The following is a 21,550-nucleotide window of genomic DNA, read 5'->3' as shown; positions in this document are numbered from 1 at the left end:
ACCACCTAAACCCTCTTTAAGTCGGTAGACCAAAAATAGGCTTATTTTTTCTAATTCTTAAACCAGCAAGGTCAGCAATTCCAAAAACAATGTTTACGACACGAGTTTCGTCGAAAACCAGACCTGATTAGTTGGGTCAATTAATTTGCAATTATTCATCTGCATATACAATAAAGTATAGCGGAGAGCTACTCGCGTACAACCCGAAAAGCTCCGGCGTCCTCTAGTGGTACGCGTACCACAGGTTGAGCACCACTGGTTTAGGCCGAATTTTCCAAAAAAATCGGGCAGAAATCGATAACATTCGCAAAACAGCTTATTCAAAATTTTTATTTTTTGCAAAATTTCGGTGCATCATTTATTTTAACTGTATTAAAACAGCATTAAATCGTTCGATGTTTTTGAAGATATTTTTTGTTCGAATTATTGGCTCACGTCACTGGCAAGTTAGTGTAACTGTACATGGCACACAAGTTAATGGCTTGGCCAACAAAACACGTGTCACTGGCACATAACTTTGTATGCATTACAGGTGTCATTGATAAATGACTTACTTTGTATGTCACGTTTCACTGGCAGCTGAGTGTGGGCTTATACAAGACACGAGTCACTAAACTATAGCTATAGCTCGCTTGTGTTAACTTGCCAGTGACATATGACTTGCATGGCAGATGTCAGTGACGAAAGCTGACACATTGATCGTGTCACATCGACCATTTATTGACTTTAAGCTTTTTTATTCTGTTTGTGAGTCGAATTCAAGAAGAGGTTTAAACGACACAATTTATTTCGTTTTGTCCAGTCATCCACACGGCTACTTTTCCATGGTTTGTAAAGCGTTGCATCCATTCGTCTTTTCTATGCTAGTGTTGAATCCTGATGGAAGATCCTGGCAGTATAACATCGAGGTAACAAGTCAGTGATACAAAATTACGAACCATACTTAAATCTGGATTATTAGCTTTCCTTACCATTAACTTATTTCTCAAAGCAATGTTTCGCAAGGTATTGATCCCGACCAAAAGTTTTGTCGCAAAAATATATTGTGGCCTTTTAGTATTTTAAAATTGGTGGCCTGTTTAGTTGATCCGTCTGTTGTATTAAAAAATACGTTGACAGGAAATGGGTAATTTTGGAGCAGACGGCAGTGGAAACTACAGTTGGAATACTGGATCTTTGTTGGTTGAATCATACAGCATACATTACGTGTTGTATCAAGTATACGGAGCCGGCGACCCTTCCATCATACAGACATTCTTTACAGTTTCAAGTCCAGTACGTAGAATTTACGTCGTAGATAAATACAAAAATCAAACGTGTACATAACAGCAAAATAAATTATCATTCTTTCAAACATTAATATATTTATATTTATTAAACGCCAAAATATTCTCCAGCAACATTTGATTGTTTAGAAACTTGACTCGACAGGGTACAGTTCTTTACATTATGTGGACTTGCGGGAAAACACCAAATCTACCGACAACAAAGTCTACATGTCAGGAACTGCTCACAACGTCTACTTCAACTATATTCTAACATCCACGTAAGAATTTGTTAAACGCTTAGATCTTGATACACCACTCATTTACAACTACTTGGTGCTAAAGATGCACAAATGTTTTCTGTAGTTTGATGTGCGATTTGTAAATTTAACATGAAATTGGTAAATCTAAGAGGTTTGCCTTTTGGTCTGTTTTTACATTTTTAATCTGAAGCTAAAAAAACAGGAAAAAGAATCAGGAAAATATACTAAGGCTGGCACATTCGAATTTCCTGCTTGTATCTTCACTATAAGCACTAATGGGACAATAGATTAGGTCAAATAATAAGTTAATGTCCTTGATTTCCCGAAATAAGGTCAAACCAATGTAAAAAAAAACTTTTTCGATTTATGATTATAACCCGTTTAATTTTAGTAACTCTCTATGTTTTTAGTTTGCTTTTATTCAATTAATCAGCAATGTCGCTTTAGGTATTCATCGTCATCGAATTCGTCTTATGTTGCAACCAATACCGTTGAAGCTATTCTGCGGGAGATTTTTCAAGACCTGTCAGCATAAATAGAAGCCAACGGTCCCACCATACAATAGCCAACATACGCTTCAACACACACAACACTCTGTTTAAAGCATGCCACGATTTTCAACATGTCACACATGATGCCATGCTTATTACAAATAATTTAGAGTGTTTCTTGTCATAATCTTGAAAACCGTAAAACAAGTAACTGTATATGTCACTTATGTTTAGTTTTTATGCAACAAAATTGCACATGTTTCCTTATTCAGTAGTGAAGGTTAAAGTAATGTGACCAAATATTTTGGTCATGCACAATTATGTTGTTTTGTTCACTTTGTTTTGATTTTGCACCATCACGCGCGCATTTCTTTTCTCTTGTGTTATTTGGTTTGTGGCACGTTTTTAGCATTCCCTCCGTTTGCCTGTAGGGCTACATGGATTGCGCTGATTGGCCTGGAACGCGCTGCTTTACCAATCAGGCACTTACAAAAACTACTTCTGCTATGTAAAAGAGGCTTTTTCTCTGGGTGGCGCGTGTAACGCGAGGTGTCGGTTAGTTGAAGGTCGCGCCACGTGTTGTTGCCTTTTAACGTATAGTTACTTTAACGTTGTTGATTTTATGGTTTTTAATAAACTTGCGCCGCCCAAAATTAAACCAGTGCGCGGTATCTTTGGCTTTGGTGGTGGGCCGTTATTGCAGGGTTCGGGCACAGAATAATTCCGTAACAGTAATATAATAACACTATAAGGAAGACCTTTTAACTAATTTTCATTATTATTTTTCAAAAGAATTGTTTCAATGCTGGCAAAAACTAAACTGCTTTCAAAAAGTAAATACACTGATATAAGTCAGTGCTCTTCAACCTTTTTAGTGGCACGGAACCCTCAAGGTGTTTTGCCAAACTTTGCGGAACCCCCATAAAATAATTTTAATGTAATACAAGTATCAATGAAAAAACATACATTTTACTTAACACACCCCAAGCGCATAAGTAGACTTGAATTAAACGATTCACTGAAACGCATTGCCAGGTTGCTTGCATCGTTCGTTTCCACATTCTTGCAACTTAGCCAAAGTGTATCAAGACTGTGTTTATTACGTCACAATTGATCAATGGTGTAACCAAGGTTAACTAGATCGTACAGGCGAGCATTGCTGCAACGACATTATGAATCATTCTTGTTTGAATTGCTATACACCAAACCGCTGTGAACCCCTGTGCGACTCTTAAAGTTCACGGAACCCCTGTGAAGGTTGTACGGAACGCATATTTCCAAAATGTAATCTATTTCGCATATGGGGCTTTTTTAACCAATCACAGGTATCGTTTTCACCGCCGCTTCGTCAGTCCAAACCAATCAGAGAACACTTTGCTTTTGACCAATCACAGGACACGATGCGTGACAACCATGCAATCAACTTATTTTAAATTTTAAGTTCCGTTTCGCAGGTGTAGCTTGTTTTCATTAGCATTGCTTAGAGTTATGCCAGTTTAAGCATATGTATGTAGTTTTAATGGTAATAGCATTGTTTAGAGTAATACCAGTGTACGCGTACTATGCATGTAGTTTTATTATAGTAATGGTAATTAAATTTAAAAAAACTGAACTTGAGTTGTTGTGTAGGCAAAACCATAGACCTAGTTGCAGCTAAAACTCAAAAAATAGAAGCACAACATTTCGTAGAAGCACTTGTTTGGTAGTAACAAAAGAAAGAACCGAAATGTTTTTTGGAGGAAAAAAAACTTCAGCAGAAGAATAGTCAAATTGGCTTGGATATAGTGGACAGTCTTTCTGCAGATGTGAAATATCACATGTGAAATCTCTAAAACAAGCTGGAATTCCAAGTTGTCTTTGTACCAGCAAAAAATTATCCAAATTTGACCTTGAATTTTTGTCAAAAAATTGGTTTGGTCAACCAATCTGACGACTGGGGGTTGGTCCAAATTTTGACCGTGTATCAAGCCAAATTGGGGTTGCTATGTCAATGAAATTACCCAAAATTTGAGCCCTAATTTATACCGATTTAATTTCCAATGAATGTGTATCAAACATTTTTTAGTACTAAAAAATTCCAACATAAAACCAGTGCAATTAAATTCAACACTCTATGCCTTGTATCTATAAATGTTTAAGTCAAACTTAACACCGAGGCAACTTAACAAATGCAATCAAATAGGACCAAGTTGCTTGTAACAGATGAAGAAGTGCAGTTGCCAACAACCACTCTTATCCAAAGCACACTATTTCAGGATTGAGTGCTGTATCATTGTAGGACATTTATTGTTGCCGCATGGAAGTATGCTTAAGCCTCAGCATTTTCGACGATGTTTGTGTCATTATTAATTTGATCATGAACATATCATAACATAATAGAACAATCTTCACAAGAGATTGTATATATTTATGTATCAAATCTGAAAAAAAAAAGAACCTCTACATTGCCAAAGCTATCAAACTTCGGAAAGGATAGACTACAGAAAAAGTCTGGCTGCCCTGACACAATCATTTCAAAATTTATGTGTAAAGTATAATTGGGGTCTAAAAAAAGTTATTTCAGATTGACACAGTGCATTCCAAAAATGTTTTAATCTGTATGTATTGTCTCAAAAGATTAAAAAAAGTATTGTTTTCATATTGGTGATAAAATGTGATTAATGTTTGTTTAATAGAAATGAAATGGTTTTGGATATTTGTGGAAAGAAAAGACAACAAATTAAAATTGACTGCTTGCTTATGGTTAAACACTATGCCTGCCTTTTTTAAAGTCATCATTATGCTTGCCATTTTCCAGTTTATTAATTACACATATACGACCACAAGACTCATGAAGGCAGTGCAATTCAGGAGGCTTATACAGGACACTTTAATGGATACACTGCAGAAAATGAAATCTTTGGTGTACTGGGTAAATTGGTAGTGAACAAAAAGGTTTTTCAGGCCTAATTTTTTTTAATGACAACAAGGCCAAGGCAACCAGTAGTTTTGATACCAATATAAACAACACTAGTTTTTGACAAGGATATTAATGTGAGTTTTCCAACATGTTTATACAATCTATACCAAAATCTAAAATAGAATGATGGTATTTCATTTTGTTATTTCCAACTATTGACCACGAAAGCTTTCGTTTACACATTTTAAATATCTTTTACAGAACCTCAGGATTTGATACATGTGTTTTGCCCCACCATAACTTAAATGTGTGCTTTTTGGAAGGAGGTGCAGAGGCAATTATTGTTCTGTACTTGCCAAAAACAATTTTAGGACAGATTGGAGAGTTCAACAAATCAACTGACGTGGGCCTATATGCTATTAAAAAAACTAAATGCAAAAAATAGCGCCCACAAACACTTCGTTACAAGAAAATAACACACTATTTGAACTGGGTATTTGTATAATCCAAAGGTTGTTAACAACAAAAGATGTCAACTCATTACAGATTGATAGTACACTGCAAAAAATAATGGCTCACTATTGAGTCATAAGGACCAACCTTTAACTGTACTGACTCATTTTTTGACTGGAAATGAGCCGAAACCATTTTTAATTTTCAGCCAACAAACTTTCAGTGTGAAAGTAGAAACATGGCTCATTACAAGCCGATACTGGATTGATATAAGCCATGTTTAAAAAGATTTTTAAAATGGGCGATTCCAAACCGTTTTTGGCTTGAATTCAGCCATTTTATTTTTTGACTTCATAGCTAGCTAATTTTTTTTGCAGTGTAAGATTATACTGCTGATTACTGTAAACATTTTGGAAGTTTAAGCAGTATGTTGATTTCAGATATTTATGTCATATAAAAGTAACTTTAAATATAAAAGACCAGCCCTCATTGTTGCCATTACATACAACTTAAAGCATTGCATTTTAGTAAACATGAACACTTCTATCTTGCTGCTTGCTTTATCCGCGCTGTTGTTTTCACGATGCGATGGTATCTAAAACAAAATTGCATATATTTCTCTGAAAGTAGCCTGCATGTGTGCTGCTGTCCATAATATCAGTAATTTTACAATGAGAAAAATATAATCAGTCTAGTTTATTGCAATACATTATATACTGGTCATTACCTGCACTTTTGTACTGAATGCTTCCATTTTCGCCATATTTTCAAAATAAAATATTATTTTGACTTGAAAAAGCAGTGACGACCTTACATCATCGAAAATGCGCAAAGTAAACCACTACGCAACGGCCTACGTGACGTAACGAAAGTCCGCAAAAATCTGTCCCTCTGATTGGTTAAAAAAGCCCCATATGCGAAATAGATTACATTTTGGAAATATGCGTACGGAACCCCGGTTGAAGAGCACTGATATAAGTACATGGTTACATTAGGGCTAAATCGGACAAACCAGCGGCAAAACGTCTGCACTCTTTGTCTGCTATTACCGTTAAATTTAGTTTTTGGTCTTGGCAAGTTGTTATTACGCGCTGGACAAAACGCATGTTTAACAAATTTAGTGTTTTTTTGTAGTACTAGACCAGCGGTTCCCAAACTGGGGTCCGCGGTCCTTTAGGGGTCCGTGAGGCAATTTTTGGGGGGACCGCGAAGCGGTTAAAGTATTTCTATAATCTTATTTGGCGTCATTTTGTGCCACTAAATAAGTTTAAATCAAAGTAGAATTAAGAATCGACTGTCTCGATTGCTAAACAATGGCCTTTATTGCATGACAAATATCAAAAATGCAATTGTTCGCGCATCAATTGTAATGTTTTTGTCCTGTTTGTGATGTCACATGCTGTCTTTGGATGATTGTTTTGCGCAATTTTGCATAACAAGCTAATATCCTGCAACGAACTTTCGTTTTTATGAAATACACATTTAGTCTCAAGGACCGCGAGCCCTCGAAATAATGGCAAAGGGACCGATTTGAAAAAAATATGAAAAAGTTTGGACTAGACCCAGAGTGTCCGAGTACTCGTATATGTTTCGAATTTGCAGTTTGATTAATATACAAAACTCAAAGTCTATTTGACTTCACTACTTTAAACCAAATGGGAATAAAACATGTTACTAAAAGTCACATTTAGAACATTTGCTTTTGCATCAAATCACTTTATATTCATATTATGTTTTTGCGCCATTGTCACTACAAGGCTTGAGCATTATCACATTTCTACGTCCGAAACCACAGCGATAAGTAGTAACGCGCCCTTGGTATGTATAACACGTTTTTGTGCATTTTGTGCTTTGGAACTTAAACATGCCCTCACGAGAAAGCGGACAAACGCTTATTAGTTTTGGTATTATTCGTTTCAAGTCGTTGTTTTTTGAAATGCGAATCGCCACGGAAAGTGGTGTTGATTTTTTTCAGTTTTTGTTGGTCGCCTGTATTTGAAATTTGTAAGAACATTATTTATTTGCTTCTTAAATATTGTAAAAAATGTTACGAGTTTATAATCGTCTTGTGGCAACCTCTCTTTCATATTAACATTCGTGTGTATCAAAGCGGGCGTTGTGCCTTTTTCTTGCTCTGTCGTTGTCTTTTAAGCGCGCTTTTCCTGTTGCGCAGTCTTCTATTATAGAACTGCTGTTAAATAAAGCATCCGCTGTGCCATGAGGTTAAAAGCATTTGTGTTTTTGATTTCAGTGTTTCCACTTTTGGTCTGCTTTTAAATTTTAGAAATGAAAAAAAAAAGTAACTTGCCTAAAAATTTAACCCATTTTTCGCACCTTTTATCAATCTTTTTTGTGGCGGAGGTTACTCATGTGGCCGCTCATATCACCGATGATGGCATTAGCATTGTCGAAACGATTGATTGATAAAGCATATTTTCTCAAATCTATTTGGGCCGTAATTTCTCATTAACTTAAATTTCTATTTTTCATTGGAGTTTTTGAGCCATTGATTAATTAAACTGTTATATTTTCTCTTTTTATAACTAAAATCTGACGTTGTTTTTTTCCTTTATTTCAACATGTCGTGTTCCACAATTGACTCCACCGATTTGACTTGCTTGAAATTACGCTTCTGTCTTCGAAGTGCACGGTAAATGAACATAAAAATTGCACTTCAAAATGAAACCGCCGTTTGTCGGGAGATTACCATGGATTGAATCTAAAGCTACGAAACACTTGTGTTATTGTCTTAAATCAGGGGATTCTTAACCAGGGGTTACATACCTGTTTCTAGTGGGTGCAAAATGCTGAATTATTAGGGTCGTTACTTTCTCCAAAAACTGGTTGGTGATTTCAAAGCAGTGAAGGCAATGAGAAAAAGGTAAAGAACCGGTTTATCATGCCGAGTGTGAAGCCAGGCTCATTTTAGGCCCATTCTATTCAAACTTTAGCCCGAAGCCGACGAAAAAGGGACGGGCTAATTAAAACTTGTGCTCAATGACGAGAAAAAAGGTTCAAATGCGAAGATTCCAACAGAGTTTAACCACCCACAATGTGTAAAAGAAAAACGACAAAAATCAAGTCAACCTTTACTTTGTATCCATAAATCGACTGACTGTTTCGTTCGCCTGTGACTACAATACGTCAAATATATTGTTTAGAAGTTACACGAAAGTTATAATTGGGTTTGCAAAAGCACACTTTTAGTTTCTCAAAAATGTTGCACCTCGTGCAATTTGAAATGAAGGTGCATTTTGACTTTCGATTTATTTAATCGAATAAGAAAATGTATCTGAGTGCAAACGTTACCAACCAATTCGTTTTATCCGAGATAACTAAGCAGCCTTTTCCACACAGCGTATTTTGCCAAAAAGGCTTTATGACGGAAACCTGACACTAATTGGCGACAGAGAGCTGAAGACAGAAACCTTCGTCGAATGTTAACTCTCATCTATTACGCAAATCATGTTTGACTGCTTGATGAGAAATCCTCTGGTGTGCAGAAATTGCCGAGTCTGCAATTGTTACAAGGAAAAGAAGAACTTTTAAGGGCACGGTGGGTATATAAAGCTAAACGCTCTGTAACTAAGTCGGAATTTATTCTCTATTTGGCCATAGTGATACATACTGTGAGCTATATTGATTCAAGTGAATAGTGAGCTTAGCACGCAGCTGCCCGAGATTTACAATGACTACATCTGACAATGACACGCCTGGAATTCCGATGGAGTTTTTGCGAAACGGTACGTAGCAGTTTTTTAATCTTATTTGCACGAAAGAGTAGGCTATATAACCTAGAAATGTCGAATCTATATTAGGGTTAAACAGATCATTTTCCTAAATGTTTGTCAGTAAAATTACTAAAAACTGGTTTTACCGCAAAACAAAATGGTTCATAGGATAAAGATAACAAAATACATCCTGAATTTTCTGTTAAAGTTGCAATCCTACACTGTTAAAAAAATTTCGGTAAAATTTACTGCAAAAGGACTGGCAGCAGTTTTTACGGAATAACGCGGTAATTTCTACAGTGCATTTTTACTGTTGTTTAATGTAAATTTACGTAAACTGCCGTAAAAATCACGGGTTGAATCACTTTGTTTACCTTTAAATTTACTGTAAGTGCCAGTAAAATTTACAGGTAACTTATTTTCTTACATACGTACTTTTACTGATATCTGGAGTAAAATTGCTCATTTTCGGAGTAGATTTAAAATAACAAGCTCGGGCTTCCAGTAGATTTTACACAAAATGCACTTAAAAAAGAAAACCAGTGTTTTATTAGCAATGAAAAAACACTTATCCTACAATCTCAGTCAAAATATGTTTCACCCATTTTGAGTAAGAACAATTAGGGCAGTATTATCAAAACTAATCGAGAGTAACATAATTTTCGAACACAAAAACGCTGGAATTGGGCAAGTTTATACATTACACTTTTCATATTATCTTAAGTGACACACAAAACTAAACGACACGATCAGGGATACTGATGTGCAGCAAAACTACGCAGAAAAGGCAGTGTTCCGAAAACTCTTTAAGATTACAATAGATAAATCCAAAATAACAGACCAAGTACTTTAATAGTGATAGAAATTACTGCAGCTTAACAGCGAAAAATAATTTCTAAACTTTTGCTTTTCTCTATCTAAAAACAATTAGGCCCATCTTATACATTGAAAACACAAAAACTCAATAAAAAAAAATATTTTTGCTAAATGTCAGGTAATGCACCCCACCAAAAATGGTATCACAGCCTAGACCAACATATTTACAGAATTTACATGTACGCAGAAGCCGTGCCAGTCAGCCGGCCACTTTACTCAATTCAGGCTATACACTAATGGTAAACAGGAAACAATTCCCATATCTCACCTTACATAAACGAATAAGCAACACCAAAATACATACTAAAGGCTTATCCTAATGCAAGGGTTTATGCACAAAAGGCTTAAAGCACTGAATCATATCGCTTCATAGCCTTCACCAGCGTTAGCACTTTTGGACTGGCCTTTGTTTTTAACTTTGTTTTGGAGAAATTCAGTTCAGCACAGAACCTGAAAAGAGATAAATACAAAAACAGCTTTAGACAGTCGAAATGTAGCTATGATCTTTCCTAATAAATCACATAGTGTATTTGTAAAAAGTTATGAAACATCTTTCTATTTGCATTATACTTTGTTACCTTTGAACAAATTCGTATGTTGCAGCTGCGTGATGTGGATATTGCATGTTTAGCACATAAAAACAGACAAACATATATGAAAACGCTTCCCAGAAGTTAGAGAATTTTGCCACCGTCAGTCTTTCAATGCACACAACAAACTTATCAGCAGTAGCAGTTGAATTTCCTGAATAAGTATTAATTTTTTTATTAATTTTAATATACATCCAAAACATGGCAAATTATCATGTCTTACAACAGGGGTCACCAAATTTTTTCAGCCCGCCGGATAAGTTCAATAACAAATTGCGAGTACGGCATAGTTTACATGGGTGTTGTAATCCCATTGGACTAGGCAAAATTATTTCTATATGTCGTTGCAGGAAGTCTTTTGTAAGGAATAAATGGCTATTACAAAGTTTAATACGATTTGGCGAATCGAAAAATACGGTCGCGGGCCAGATGAAATAACCCCGCAGGTCGTAGTTTGGTGACCCCTGCCCTACAAAGATACAATTCAATCAAATTTGCAGTAGCCTGCCCCAAAAAAACTTACACGTACTTTTGTACCAAGAACCATTATAAAAGACACAAAACTATCACGTTTAACTTTTTTCTGGTAAAAAAGATAGCAAAAACTGTAATAGTAAATAAATAAATAATATGCATACCCATAATGATCATAAATGGTGTGTTTGGAATTATTTCCACAATTTCTTCCAAAGACTTGTGGACCTACAATGACAGGTGTTTTATTTGTATTCACAAACCAAACATTATACCAACTTACTGGAAATGTTTTGTACACGTGGTCAATATTTTCACTAAAGTAGTCTGCAAGCACTTCCAAAAAGCGCATTTTTTTGGGTAACTGGTTTTCAAGCAGCTCACATTCATCCTTTATTGATTTAAAAACAATGCGTTGGATATGGATTGGTTTGGATTGATTTAGATGTTTCAGAATTCTGAACAAAGTAGAACATAACACGAGTTAATGCACTGAGTTTTAAAGCAATAGAGTACATTTAGGTTGTGTGCTTACTTGAATATTCTTATGGATCTCTCATTTAAGACTTCTATCAATTTGGTTTTACAATCTGATAGGTTGACAATCTTTTCGTAGTCTGAGTAAATGAACTCTTCCTCAAACATAAAAGGCCATTTTGAGTGTAAAATTGAAACCAGAGTTTTCTTGGAAATATCATCCTGGCGCTCATTAAAGGTTCTATCCATATACTCCTTGACTTTACTTCTATTCTGCATGCAAGAGCTGGTAATAAACTCATTTTGGAGCCATTTTTTGCAGGTTTCATCCTCAATATTTACTTTTGCAAGTTTAAATTCTTTCAGCCACTTCCTTTCCTTCCTTGTTTCGTTTTCTACTTTATATACCAACTGATTGGTGAGCGAATCGATTCCATTTCCAATTCTTACCCCATCAATGTTATCCTCAAATGATTTGGGATACTTATTAACAATATTATGAGCAACAACTTCGAGGTTTTTTCTTCCAGGTCGTTTCGTATATTTAAAAATTTCCTCAACAGTTAACTTAATAACTTCTCTCCTGACAGCAGGACTAGGATAAACTTCGTTCATACAGTTCTCAATAACTACTTTGGGAAATTTGTGCCAGGGAATAGAAAATGATTGTATCCAATTAACTTCATTGGATGAACAGCTTACATCTGACTCTGGGCTGCTGCTTACTTGATCTGTAGCTGATGACACACTGTCGTCTGAGACTGTAGATATATGTAAGAGTATCCATAAACATAGGCAACATTATTAATATTGGCTTACTTGTTTTTGTACTTACCAGTTTGCCAGGCTTTAATTAACTTTCTTGCTTGTATCGGTTTTACCACATGAGTGATGTCACTTTCTCTGACGTCACACAAATCATCTTTTGTTTCTACACCAATGTCTGTAAGTGTTTGTTTTAGCAACAAAATCTGCTGCTCACTTATGTTTGGCAAAACATTTCCAAAATCGTATTCCATTTTTAATCTATAGCCCCCTAAAAAAGGTTTAAATTATTTAAAAAACTGCATGATGCAAACATAACAACGTCTTGCAGCTAACTTTATAAACGTTAAGAGGATAAAAGTCAAGAAGGCTTTCCAAACTGACAAAACAGTTAGTTACACACTTTTCGTCTAAAACATGTAATCCAAGTTGGGGAATATACACAGCTATGTGTTTGTTTACACAAAAGTAATCGGAAGATTTATGTTGAAACATCAATTTAACCATGCCAACCTCAAAATCAAAACAACACTTCTTTAATAATACAAATTGATTTAGTTTGTATGCTGTTCCTTTGTATGCAATGCTTTTGTAAAATCTGCAATCGACAAGGACAAATGGAGAGTTGCGAAAAGCTTCTACAAAAGCGTCAGAAAAATGGGTACAGTCAAAAGAGACAGCTGTTAGGTCTTGTCCAAAGATTCCCTTTTCTATCAAATAACTTTGCAACTTTTGATGGCTTTCTGCAAGAGTTTTGCTAACATTGATAAAATTTTTAGAGGCACGAATTATTCTCTTGAAATAAGAATGCTTGGATTCAAATCTTAAGGTCCAGACATGAACAAGGGGACCAAATTGTAGTATAAGCCATGGGTAGTGCTGCATGTAGTGATGTTTAGGTCTCAAACGAATATCAGGAAAAGCAACGCAACGCTGATCAATATAATCTTCCGTGTAATGTTTCAATGCTGATAAAGCACTGCGTGGAAGGTACGGAGCACAGACTAAATCAACAATTGAATGTAGCAGTAAAACTAGTTGCCACACAATATTGTCACAGTCTTCCACCCAATCTAACAGCAATAGAGCAAAAAAGCGGATCATACACCAGTTACGAGAAGCTGTTCCACCCAACTTATTTAATGACTTCTTTACAGTAACTGGACGTGAGGTATTGTCACTTCCTCTGAAGGGAAATTTAAGAATTTGCTGATTCAGCTCAGATAGAGTGAACCAGCCTTCTTTGATAAAATACTTAATGTACAATGCTAAATCATACTGCACTACACCCTCAAAAAGGTCATGTGCAATGCAAGGTGGCAAACCTGGCTGGCAAACATGAAAATAACATAATTCATTAAATACAGAGTTAAATTTTACAGCACACAAACTACTATTTCCATTTTGAGCAGACAAGTTGTAACATTGTTTGGTTACAATTGATGATTGTGTAAATGGGTCACTGTGAAAAGAAGATCTTTTCAATGAGCAGAATCGGCAAATGTACTCACTGGAGCTGAAGTTGGTAGAAAACCCCCCAAGCCAGTGGCTTCCTAAATTATCACCACAGATGAACGCTAATGCTCCCTTGGTCTTAACTGGAAAACCCAAATCAAGTCCTTCAGTTTCAAGAATTTTTAAATCCTGAACAAGAGGTTCAAAAATAGATCTGTGGGTGTCTTCATTGACATATTTTTCATTACATAACAAAACAAGCTGTATTGAGTCAATACTTGATCTGTGATGATGATGCAAATTGCCCAGACTGTAATACACAGCCAGCATTTTGTGTTTTCCTTTTGCATGCCCAATGGGGTTTGTAACCTCAAAAGCATCCTGATAAAGAATGACTTTAATTGTCTGAGAATTACCACTAAACAGGGGATGGTTTTTAATTACTAATCCATCAGTGAAATCTGAATACTCTTTGTTAACCTTGGGAAAAGTAAAGTCATGACGGACAGAACAATCTTTAAACATAGCTGAAATGGATTTAAGTATTGGGACATACTGGAATGATCTTGCTACCTCAATGCATGAAGTTGTCAGTTTCAAAGACAGGGGCTTAACATAAACAAACGATGATGTAAAGTACTTTTCTCTCAGGTACGAAGAGCGTAAAGGACCATAATCTCCATACATTTTTTTCGAAAACTGCTTATCTTCAAACAATTTAAAAATGTCCTTAACAATGGTTTCCCCAACATTATGTTGTTGTAAATTTAAAGTTACAGCATCTCTTATGTTTTTAGTTTCTTCCCCATAAATAGTTTGCACTTCCGAAATTATTTCCTGGATAGTACTTTTAGGAATAAGCAGTTTTTCTTGAAGAAACGAGTACAAAAGAGCTTGATGTCTCAAAGCAGTTTCAAAAGTAAATGGCTCAGATATGTGTGCGTTTACCTCAATTACTTGCTGTGGAACACTTAAAACGTTGTCTTCGCACTCCGTAACTTCGAAGCTATGGGTTGAATTATTTAAACTGGAACTGAGACTAGGAGTGTGACAGCGACTTAGATGAGAAGAAAAAGATGACACAACAGTGTATGATCGCCCACATTGGACATACGGACACTTAACTTTATACCCCTTTCGAATATGTTCTTTTATATGCTTTATGATATCATTAATAGTATCAAACTCCTTTTCACATGTGCTCAACGCACAAACAAATTTCGATTCCATTTAACTTACAATATTAAGACATTGATTTGCAACAAAAACTGCAATACAAAACATTTTAACAACTGTCTGCAAACTATGCTTTATTTTGCGCCAATAATCAGACTGGTTTCTAAACAAGATGATCCTGTTGATCATGACTAGCTGTGCTGAACAACAAACAACTGTCTCTTGTCCTCTGTCAGCAGCAGGCAGCAGCATGCACCACATTAAGATCACGTGACGGCATACTGCAATGCTATTGGTCAGCGCAATTAGAAAAAGGCAATTTACAACAAAAATGCGTAAATATTAGACTACGGAGTCGACCGTAAAAACAAAACGGCTTTCGTAAGTAAAATTTACGAATATTTTTTACAGTGTACTACGTAAATCTTTCCAGGGCCTAATTTTGTTTACTAAATAGTGCATTTTATACACCTTTCATTGTCATAATAAACCCCACCCCCAGACAATGTTATGAAGTGACGTATTTTCCTGTCAGTGGTGTCACTTACAACAATTAGTTTGGGTTTGACAATTTTTAAGTTTTCATTTAAAATTCCAAATGTGTTCTGTGATAATTCCTTTTCGTCATATGGTTTGCAGAAACGGATCAAGGTATTTGCGAGATGAAGCACAATGATAGAAGCGAAAAGAAGCTGATGGAAGCATTAAAAAGTGTCCAAAGAAATCTGAAGCTGATGTGGTTGTGTCTTCTCTCCCTGCTCCTGATTTTCGCTGTCGGATTTATAGCTCTGTATTTTTCGGTAAGATTGTGTAAAAGTTTAATCGACGTTTAGAATATTTGCTCGAGCTAAGATTTAAATCCTAATACTTGTGCTCGAAATTTCACAAACATTGCTATAGTTGCAATAATATTAATATGAGGTATTTCCAAGAATTTGTCGGTTAGATCATCATTTTTATGGAAGAATTGAGAAACGTTCGGTATTAAAGTTCCATAAAGCAATTATCCAATATTAAAACACATTTTATTGAATGACCATCGATATTTTGATGAAAAAAATCTGTGCATAAAAAAGACAAAACCCTTGACCTAAATGTCGTGTACTGGTTTACATATAGAGCAAAATTCGCATTCATTTCAAATACGTTTGCTGTTACTTGTTAGATTTCTGCCAAACTGGGGGTAGAAATGAGAAGAGGTAATCACCAACCTTCATTGACAAATCAACAACTTTCTGGAGTTTCATTTAAAGATGGATATAAAATCCCGAAAAGTATGAGATCTAAAAGCATTTGACTAACTTTTGAATGATTTAAACCACCGCTATTATGAAAAGTATTTATTTACAAAAAAACTTTCAAAAATGAAACGATTCGTTCTTGTTTAACATTGTTGCATAAATTTCACTTCACAGGCGATGTACAGATGGACATGCGAAAAATGGAGAATGATTTCAAAAACTTGTTGAGTCAAAATTCCAAATTTCAAGGTAATTGTTGTTTTATCTCCATTTACACTCCAGTCTGGCCGAATTAATTTGTCTGCTCATACCATGGGGTCTGGTCAAGCAAGTTCGGTCAGATTTTTAGGACGCGGTTCAGTTTGAATAGTTTGAATAAAACGAGCTTGACTCGGACATTTGTTTCGTTAATTTACTTTTCACTTAGGTCTAATTTCGGCATATATTTATAAAACTAGGTTTAGAATCACTTGCAAAGTCAGTAAGCAACAATTTAAATGAATTTATTATTCAGTCTAATTTTGTGAGCATTTACGTTTTCAGATTTGGTTCAACACAACTTGACGGCGATTGTTGACGGTTTGGCGAGACTAGAAAACGCTTCAAGAAACGCAAACGGTAACATAGAAAAATATCGTTTTGATGTCTAACCTTGGTCTGGTACAAATCCAATGAAAACAGGCCCACCGATGATAGTAGTTAGCTGTGAAAAGTACATTCCATACCAGTGTTAAGTTGTGTGTGATTTTTTTTGTTCATTTGCTTCAACTTTTAACAAAACACGTCATTTTGTTTTACAGAGTTAATTGGGGCCAGATTAGCCAACTCCATTCTCGACTGGAAATTGGCTAAGATAGAACTCCGTGACATGAAAGGTAAACTTGATTATGATAAATTTCCTACTGTGCAGTGTTAAAAGAGCGTATGTCTTAACATTTATAACAAAAAACTGATTAATTTTTTTCATGTACTTATAGATACTGTACACCACAACCTAACTGAAATTGTCGGCATATTAAACAAAAGGGAAAATCAAGCAGGTAATCAAAACATTTAACATTGCTTACATTAAATAGTTGAGCTTCTTGGATGTTCACATATGATGCTTTATGCGTAAAACTACTTCGAAACTGCCGAATGCCGTCTTATAACTTCGCCATTTTTTCAGATTTCGTTCAACACAACCTGTCCGTTATTAATAAAAGCTTGGTTAGACTTGAAAGCGGTGTCAGGAATGCGGAAGGTAACATTATAGGTGTTACAACAGTTGTTTGACGCAGTGTTGTAAGTCGGACTGGTTTCGGGCCGGGTTAGGGCTTGGGTTTCTTAAAAACGGGCTTGATTGGGGCCTCACTTTACACTCTGTGTCAGTTTATTTAAAATAAATTTAACTTGCCAAAGTAGTCAAATGCTGGACCTGACCTATTGTCAAACAGTCCTAAAACGCCTTGTTTAAAACCAATTGTCTATTTTGTTTGTTGTCTTTGGTCTTTTCTGAGGCTTTAATGCAGTAGTTCTCGAATTGTGCGTCGCGACGCCCTGGTGCGTCTTTCCGCTCTCGAAGGGCGACGTAAAATAGTTCCGTTTCGTAACTTTTTCTTGTTGTATCAATAAACACAACTATAAGAATAAGTTCCTCATTAACTTTTTTTTGCTGGTGCGTCGCAAGTCCTGAAAACTTTTCCAGGGGCGTCGCTACAAAAAAGATTGAGAACCACTGCTTTAATGTATAATACGAAGCTGCACTATATATTTTACCACATTTCCCATTCAAAAACGGTGCAAAAGCCGACTGCATAATTAAATGACGGGTAAACGAGGTTTGCATAACCAAGGAAGCCCTGCATTATTAAGTGTCGTGTTACAAATTAAGTTAAGCACCTCTATAGGCCAATAACCTTTGTTGCACAAATTTGTCAAAGTGATTTGTTTCACAGAGTTGCTTCAGAATAGTTTAACCAACTCCAGCCGCGACTTACAATCAGTATCAGAAGACTTGGGTCTTATAAAAGGTGAACTAACCTAAATATAACTAGCTGTATATTGTTTTGTATTCATTTCCTTGAATGTTGTATGTTGTCCTCGGTTTCAGATGTTATGTACAACAACTTTACTGAAATTGCAAGGATTCTAACAGATGAAAGAAAAAATCAGGAAGGTATTGACTTTAAGATGATAAATAAAAGCAGACATTTTTAAGCAATGTATACCAATGTAATTGCAATAAATAGATAAAAACGAAAAAAGAAAAGTACTTTTAAAAGCTTTTACACAAACCCGTATTTTAGTGTCCAGCTTTTTTAGGCACTGCAACTGAATTATTTGGTTTATTGCAAAATGTGTCTTTCAATTCCACCAAACAACTACAAATCGTTGATGAGCAATCGAATTTGATTTTACAAAGACTTGAAAATATCTCTCAAACTACAGCAAGTTCAGCAAAATATCTTAAAGGTAATGTCGTTAACTGTTTTGTTGTCCTATGCCGTTGGTGGTTACGTCAATGCTCCCCTTATGTTGTGTGTCTATACAAGGCAAAATGGTGATGCTTTATAATATAAAGCACTGACATTAACACAGGGACTGTTTGCAAAAAACGTTTTTACTATATACAGGTCTTTGCAAGTTTTTTTTTCGAGTAGGTTATAAACGTTCTTTGTCTGTGTTCCTAAACGACAATATGATTTGTTTGTCAATAAAAACAAAACAGTTTTAAACTTTCGAAAGTCACTCAAACTACCTAATTTAGGACATAACGAGTTATTTTAGTAAGCTTCAATTCGAGAGACAACACACAATTTGTTTTTGGCACTTGCCGATTGGAGTGCCTGGATAAAAATAGAAATATACGTCATGTCTATTTTCTCTCCAAGCACTCCAATCAATCGCGGAAGTAAACGCCATAAGCGGATACAATTACTAATTGCACGATCGTTTGTAATCAATAAAACGTTTTAACCAAGACTTATACGTTGCAGTTTTACTGACTTTGTGTCTTTGATGTAAAAAATATTGAAAAATTTATCCACAAAATGGCGAATTGTTCGATACATAAGGACTTAATGCAAGTATTTCAACAACTCGAATGTCTGTCATGGCTAAGTTTTTAGATTTGGTTCAACACAACTTGACGGCGATCGTTGACGGTTTGGTGAGACTAGAAAATGCTTCAAGAAATACACAAGGTAACATAGAAAAATATCGTATGGATGACTAACCTTGGTCTGGTACAAATTTAGTAAAAACTTTGACCAACAGATGCTAGTAGTTAGCTGTGAAAACTGAAATTCGAGCAACCAATAAAGCACTTTCCATAACAATGTGATGTTTTGGGTCATTTTTTGCTAATTTGTGAAAGTCTTTTTGTTTTTCAGAGTTAATCGAAGTCAGTTCAGTCAACTCCACTCGTGACCTGCAATCAGTTAAAACGGAATTGAAAGGTAAACCTTTAATATTATAACTTCTTACTGTGCAGTGTTACAAAGACGTATATGTAACAACATTCATAACAGCGAATTTTTTTCTATGCATTTAGATATTAAACAGCACAACATAACTAAAATTGTCGACCTGCTACACAAAAGGCAAAATCAAGCAGGTAATAAAAACATTGAATGTTGGTTAAACTAAACTCTTGTTCTTGTTGGATGTTAACATATTAAGTTATACTTTGATTCTTAATTGCGGGTAAAAGTGCAGAGAAACAGCTGCCAACTTATAACTTTGTCATTTCGCAATTTTTCAGACTCAGTTCAACACAACCTGTCCGTTATAAATGGCAGCTTGGCTAGGCTTGAAAGCGGTGTCACAAATACGAAAGGTATTATTGGTGTACAGCAGTTGTTTGATGTTTATATGTTACAGTTACAATAGTTCGTTAAATCAGTGTTTTTCAACCTTTTTTGAGCCACGAAACACTTTATGCTTAAAAATAATTTTGCGGAACACCAAACAAAATTTTGATGCAATCAAACAGGGGTGGGGAACCTACTTAGAGGCGCGGTGTAAGCATCCACGCTAATAGCTCTAAAATCAATTTAAAACTAACACCACATGGCAACTGATTTGTTACTGCAAGGAGAGGCAATCAAATGACTTTCACGTCACAAATATAGAAAGCGGTGGAAAGTGTGGCTATTTTAATAAGTTTGGCGTCATAATGTGGAATGGGAGATTACCAATAGTGTCGAAGTCATTTCAACGAATATTTGTGCATAAACATTTATGCTATGTTGTGTACTGTTCTTAATTGTGACGGGGGCCACATTAAAAAGGGAAGCGGGCCGCAGCTTCCCACCCTGCAATAAAACAACTAGGCTAAGGGTGCCACTAAAACGCTAAATCGCGGGAACCTCTAAATCGCACATCACGTAATCACTGTAAAGAATGAAAACGCTCATATAGCGCTATTGAAGTTAGTTGGTGGATAAATATTTTCATAAAAGAAAAGCCATTTCCGCCCATTGTGTTAAACCAGTGATTTTCGACCGGTGTTGGACATAAAACGCTAGTCAAACCATAGAAGTCAAAAACATTAAAATCCTATATTCCAACAAGCAAATTTCTCGCGGAACACCTGACGATCTATCACGGAACACCGGTTGAAAATCACTGCGTTAAATAATACGTAGACACCTATGTTATATACTTGAGAAACTTTGCGCTTTCCATTTTATCACATTGTCACCCAGTAGAATTGTTTATCAGCCGGCCGGATAATCAACTGTCGATTAAATGAGGTTCGGTTATTCGAAAAAGCCTTGCTTTGTTATGTCCCGTGTTACGAATTAGGTTTAGCAAGTGCATGGGCCAATAACTTCCGTTGTGTGTTACGCTAATTAGTCACAGTCATTTGTTTTACAGAGTCGATTCAGAATAGCTTAACCAATTTTAGCTTCGAATTGCAATCAGTTTCACAACACTTCCGTGACATAAAAGGTAAACTAACTTAAATGATAACTTGCTGTGTATTGTTTCGTTAACATTTTTTTTCACGCGTCCTTTTCAGCTTCTTTCATCTGTTTTGACTCGATTTGAAAATTAGAATTATAACTGACCTTGACTATTATTCACTTGTATAATATGTCTGTTGTTTCTTTAGATCAAATGCAGCAATTAGGCACTATAACGAAATCATTAAGTTCGATACAAAATGCGTCTCAGAATTCCACCAAACAATTACAAATCGTTGATGAACAATCGAATTTGATTCTTCAAACACTTGAAAATATCTCTCAAACTACAGGAAGTTCAGCGAAAAATCTCAAAGGTAATGTCGTTAACTCTTTTGTTGTCCTATGATGTAATGCTTACGTCATTGTTTTCTTGTGTTGCGTGCCTATACAACGCAAAATGGTTATGCTTTATTGGCATATTGCGCTCAAAATAACACGA

General features: G+C 35.6%; 3 protein-coding genes and 2 long non-coding RNA genes across 9 annotated transcripts in view; 2 read left to right on the top strand and 3 right to left on the bottom strand.

Moving 5' to 3' along the window:
- LOC145237762 (uncharacterized) overlaps window positions 1-21,550 on the bottom strand; it is a 66,741-nt gene that overhangs the window by 26,129 nt on the left and 19,062 nt on the right. The window lies entirely within an intron of this gene.
- Window positions 4,797-6,189, bottom strand: LOC145239494 (uncharacterized). The gene is made up of 2 exons (XR_013862321.1): window positions 6,099-6,189; window positions 4,797-5,966 (listed from the first exon to the last, which is right to left on the bottom strand). It is a non-coding gene; the product is annotated as an uncharacterized LOC145239494 (long non-coding RNA).
- Window positions 9,018-16,212, top strand: LOC145237607 (uncharacterized). The gene is made up of 3 exons (XM_080100537.1): window positions 9,018-9,114; window positions 15,555-15,715; window positions 16,081-16,212. Exons 1-3 carry the CDS (start codon window positions 9,060-9,062, stop codon window positions 16,210-16,212), a joined length of 348 nt encoding a protein of 115 aa, XP_079956663.1. The 5' UTR covers window positions 9,018-9,059.
- Window positions 10,150-12,735, bottom strand: LOC145239562 (uncharacterized). Its single transcript, XM_080102916.1, has 6 exons — window positions 12,355-12,735; window positions 11,578-11,674; window positions 11,326-11,500; window positions 11,207-11,270; window positions 10,557-10,722; window positions 10,150-10,428 (listed from the first exon to the last, which is right to left on the bottom strand). Exons 1-6 carry the CDS (start codon window positions 12,536-12,538, stop codon window positions 10,323-10,325), a joined length of 792 nt encoding a protein of 263 aa, XP_079959042.1. The 5' UTR covers window positions 12,539-12,735; the 3' UTR covers window positions 10,150-10,322.
- On the top strand, window positions 17,025-21,457 carry LOC145237603 (uncharacterized). The gene is made up of 12 exons (XM_080100528.1): window positions 17,025-17,031; window positions 17,134-17,196; window positions 17,325-17,399; window positions 18,094-18,168; window positions 18,249-18,314; window positions 18,461-18,610; window positions 19,267-19,341; window positions 19,531-19,596; window positions 19,692-19,754; window positions 19,902-19,976; window positions 21,020-21,094; window positions 21,258-21,457. Exons 1-12 carry the CDS (start codon window positions 17,025-17,027, stop codon window positions 21,455-21,457), a joined length of 990 nt encoding a protein of 329 aa, XP_079956654.1.

The sequence above is a fragment of the Phallusia mammillata genome, chromosome 7 (genome assembly GCF_965637545.1).
Source record: "Phallusia mammillata chromosome 7, kaPhaMamm4.hap1.1, whole genome shotgun sequence".
NCBI lineage: Eukaryota > Metazoa > Chordata > Ascidiacea > Phlebobranchia > Ascidiidae > Phallusia > Phallusia mammillata.
Note: the sequence above shows the minus strand (reverse complement) of the source record. Positions and strands in the feature narration are given on the sequence as shown.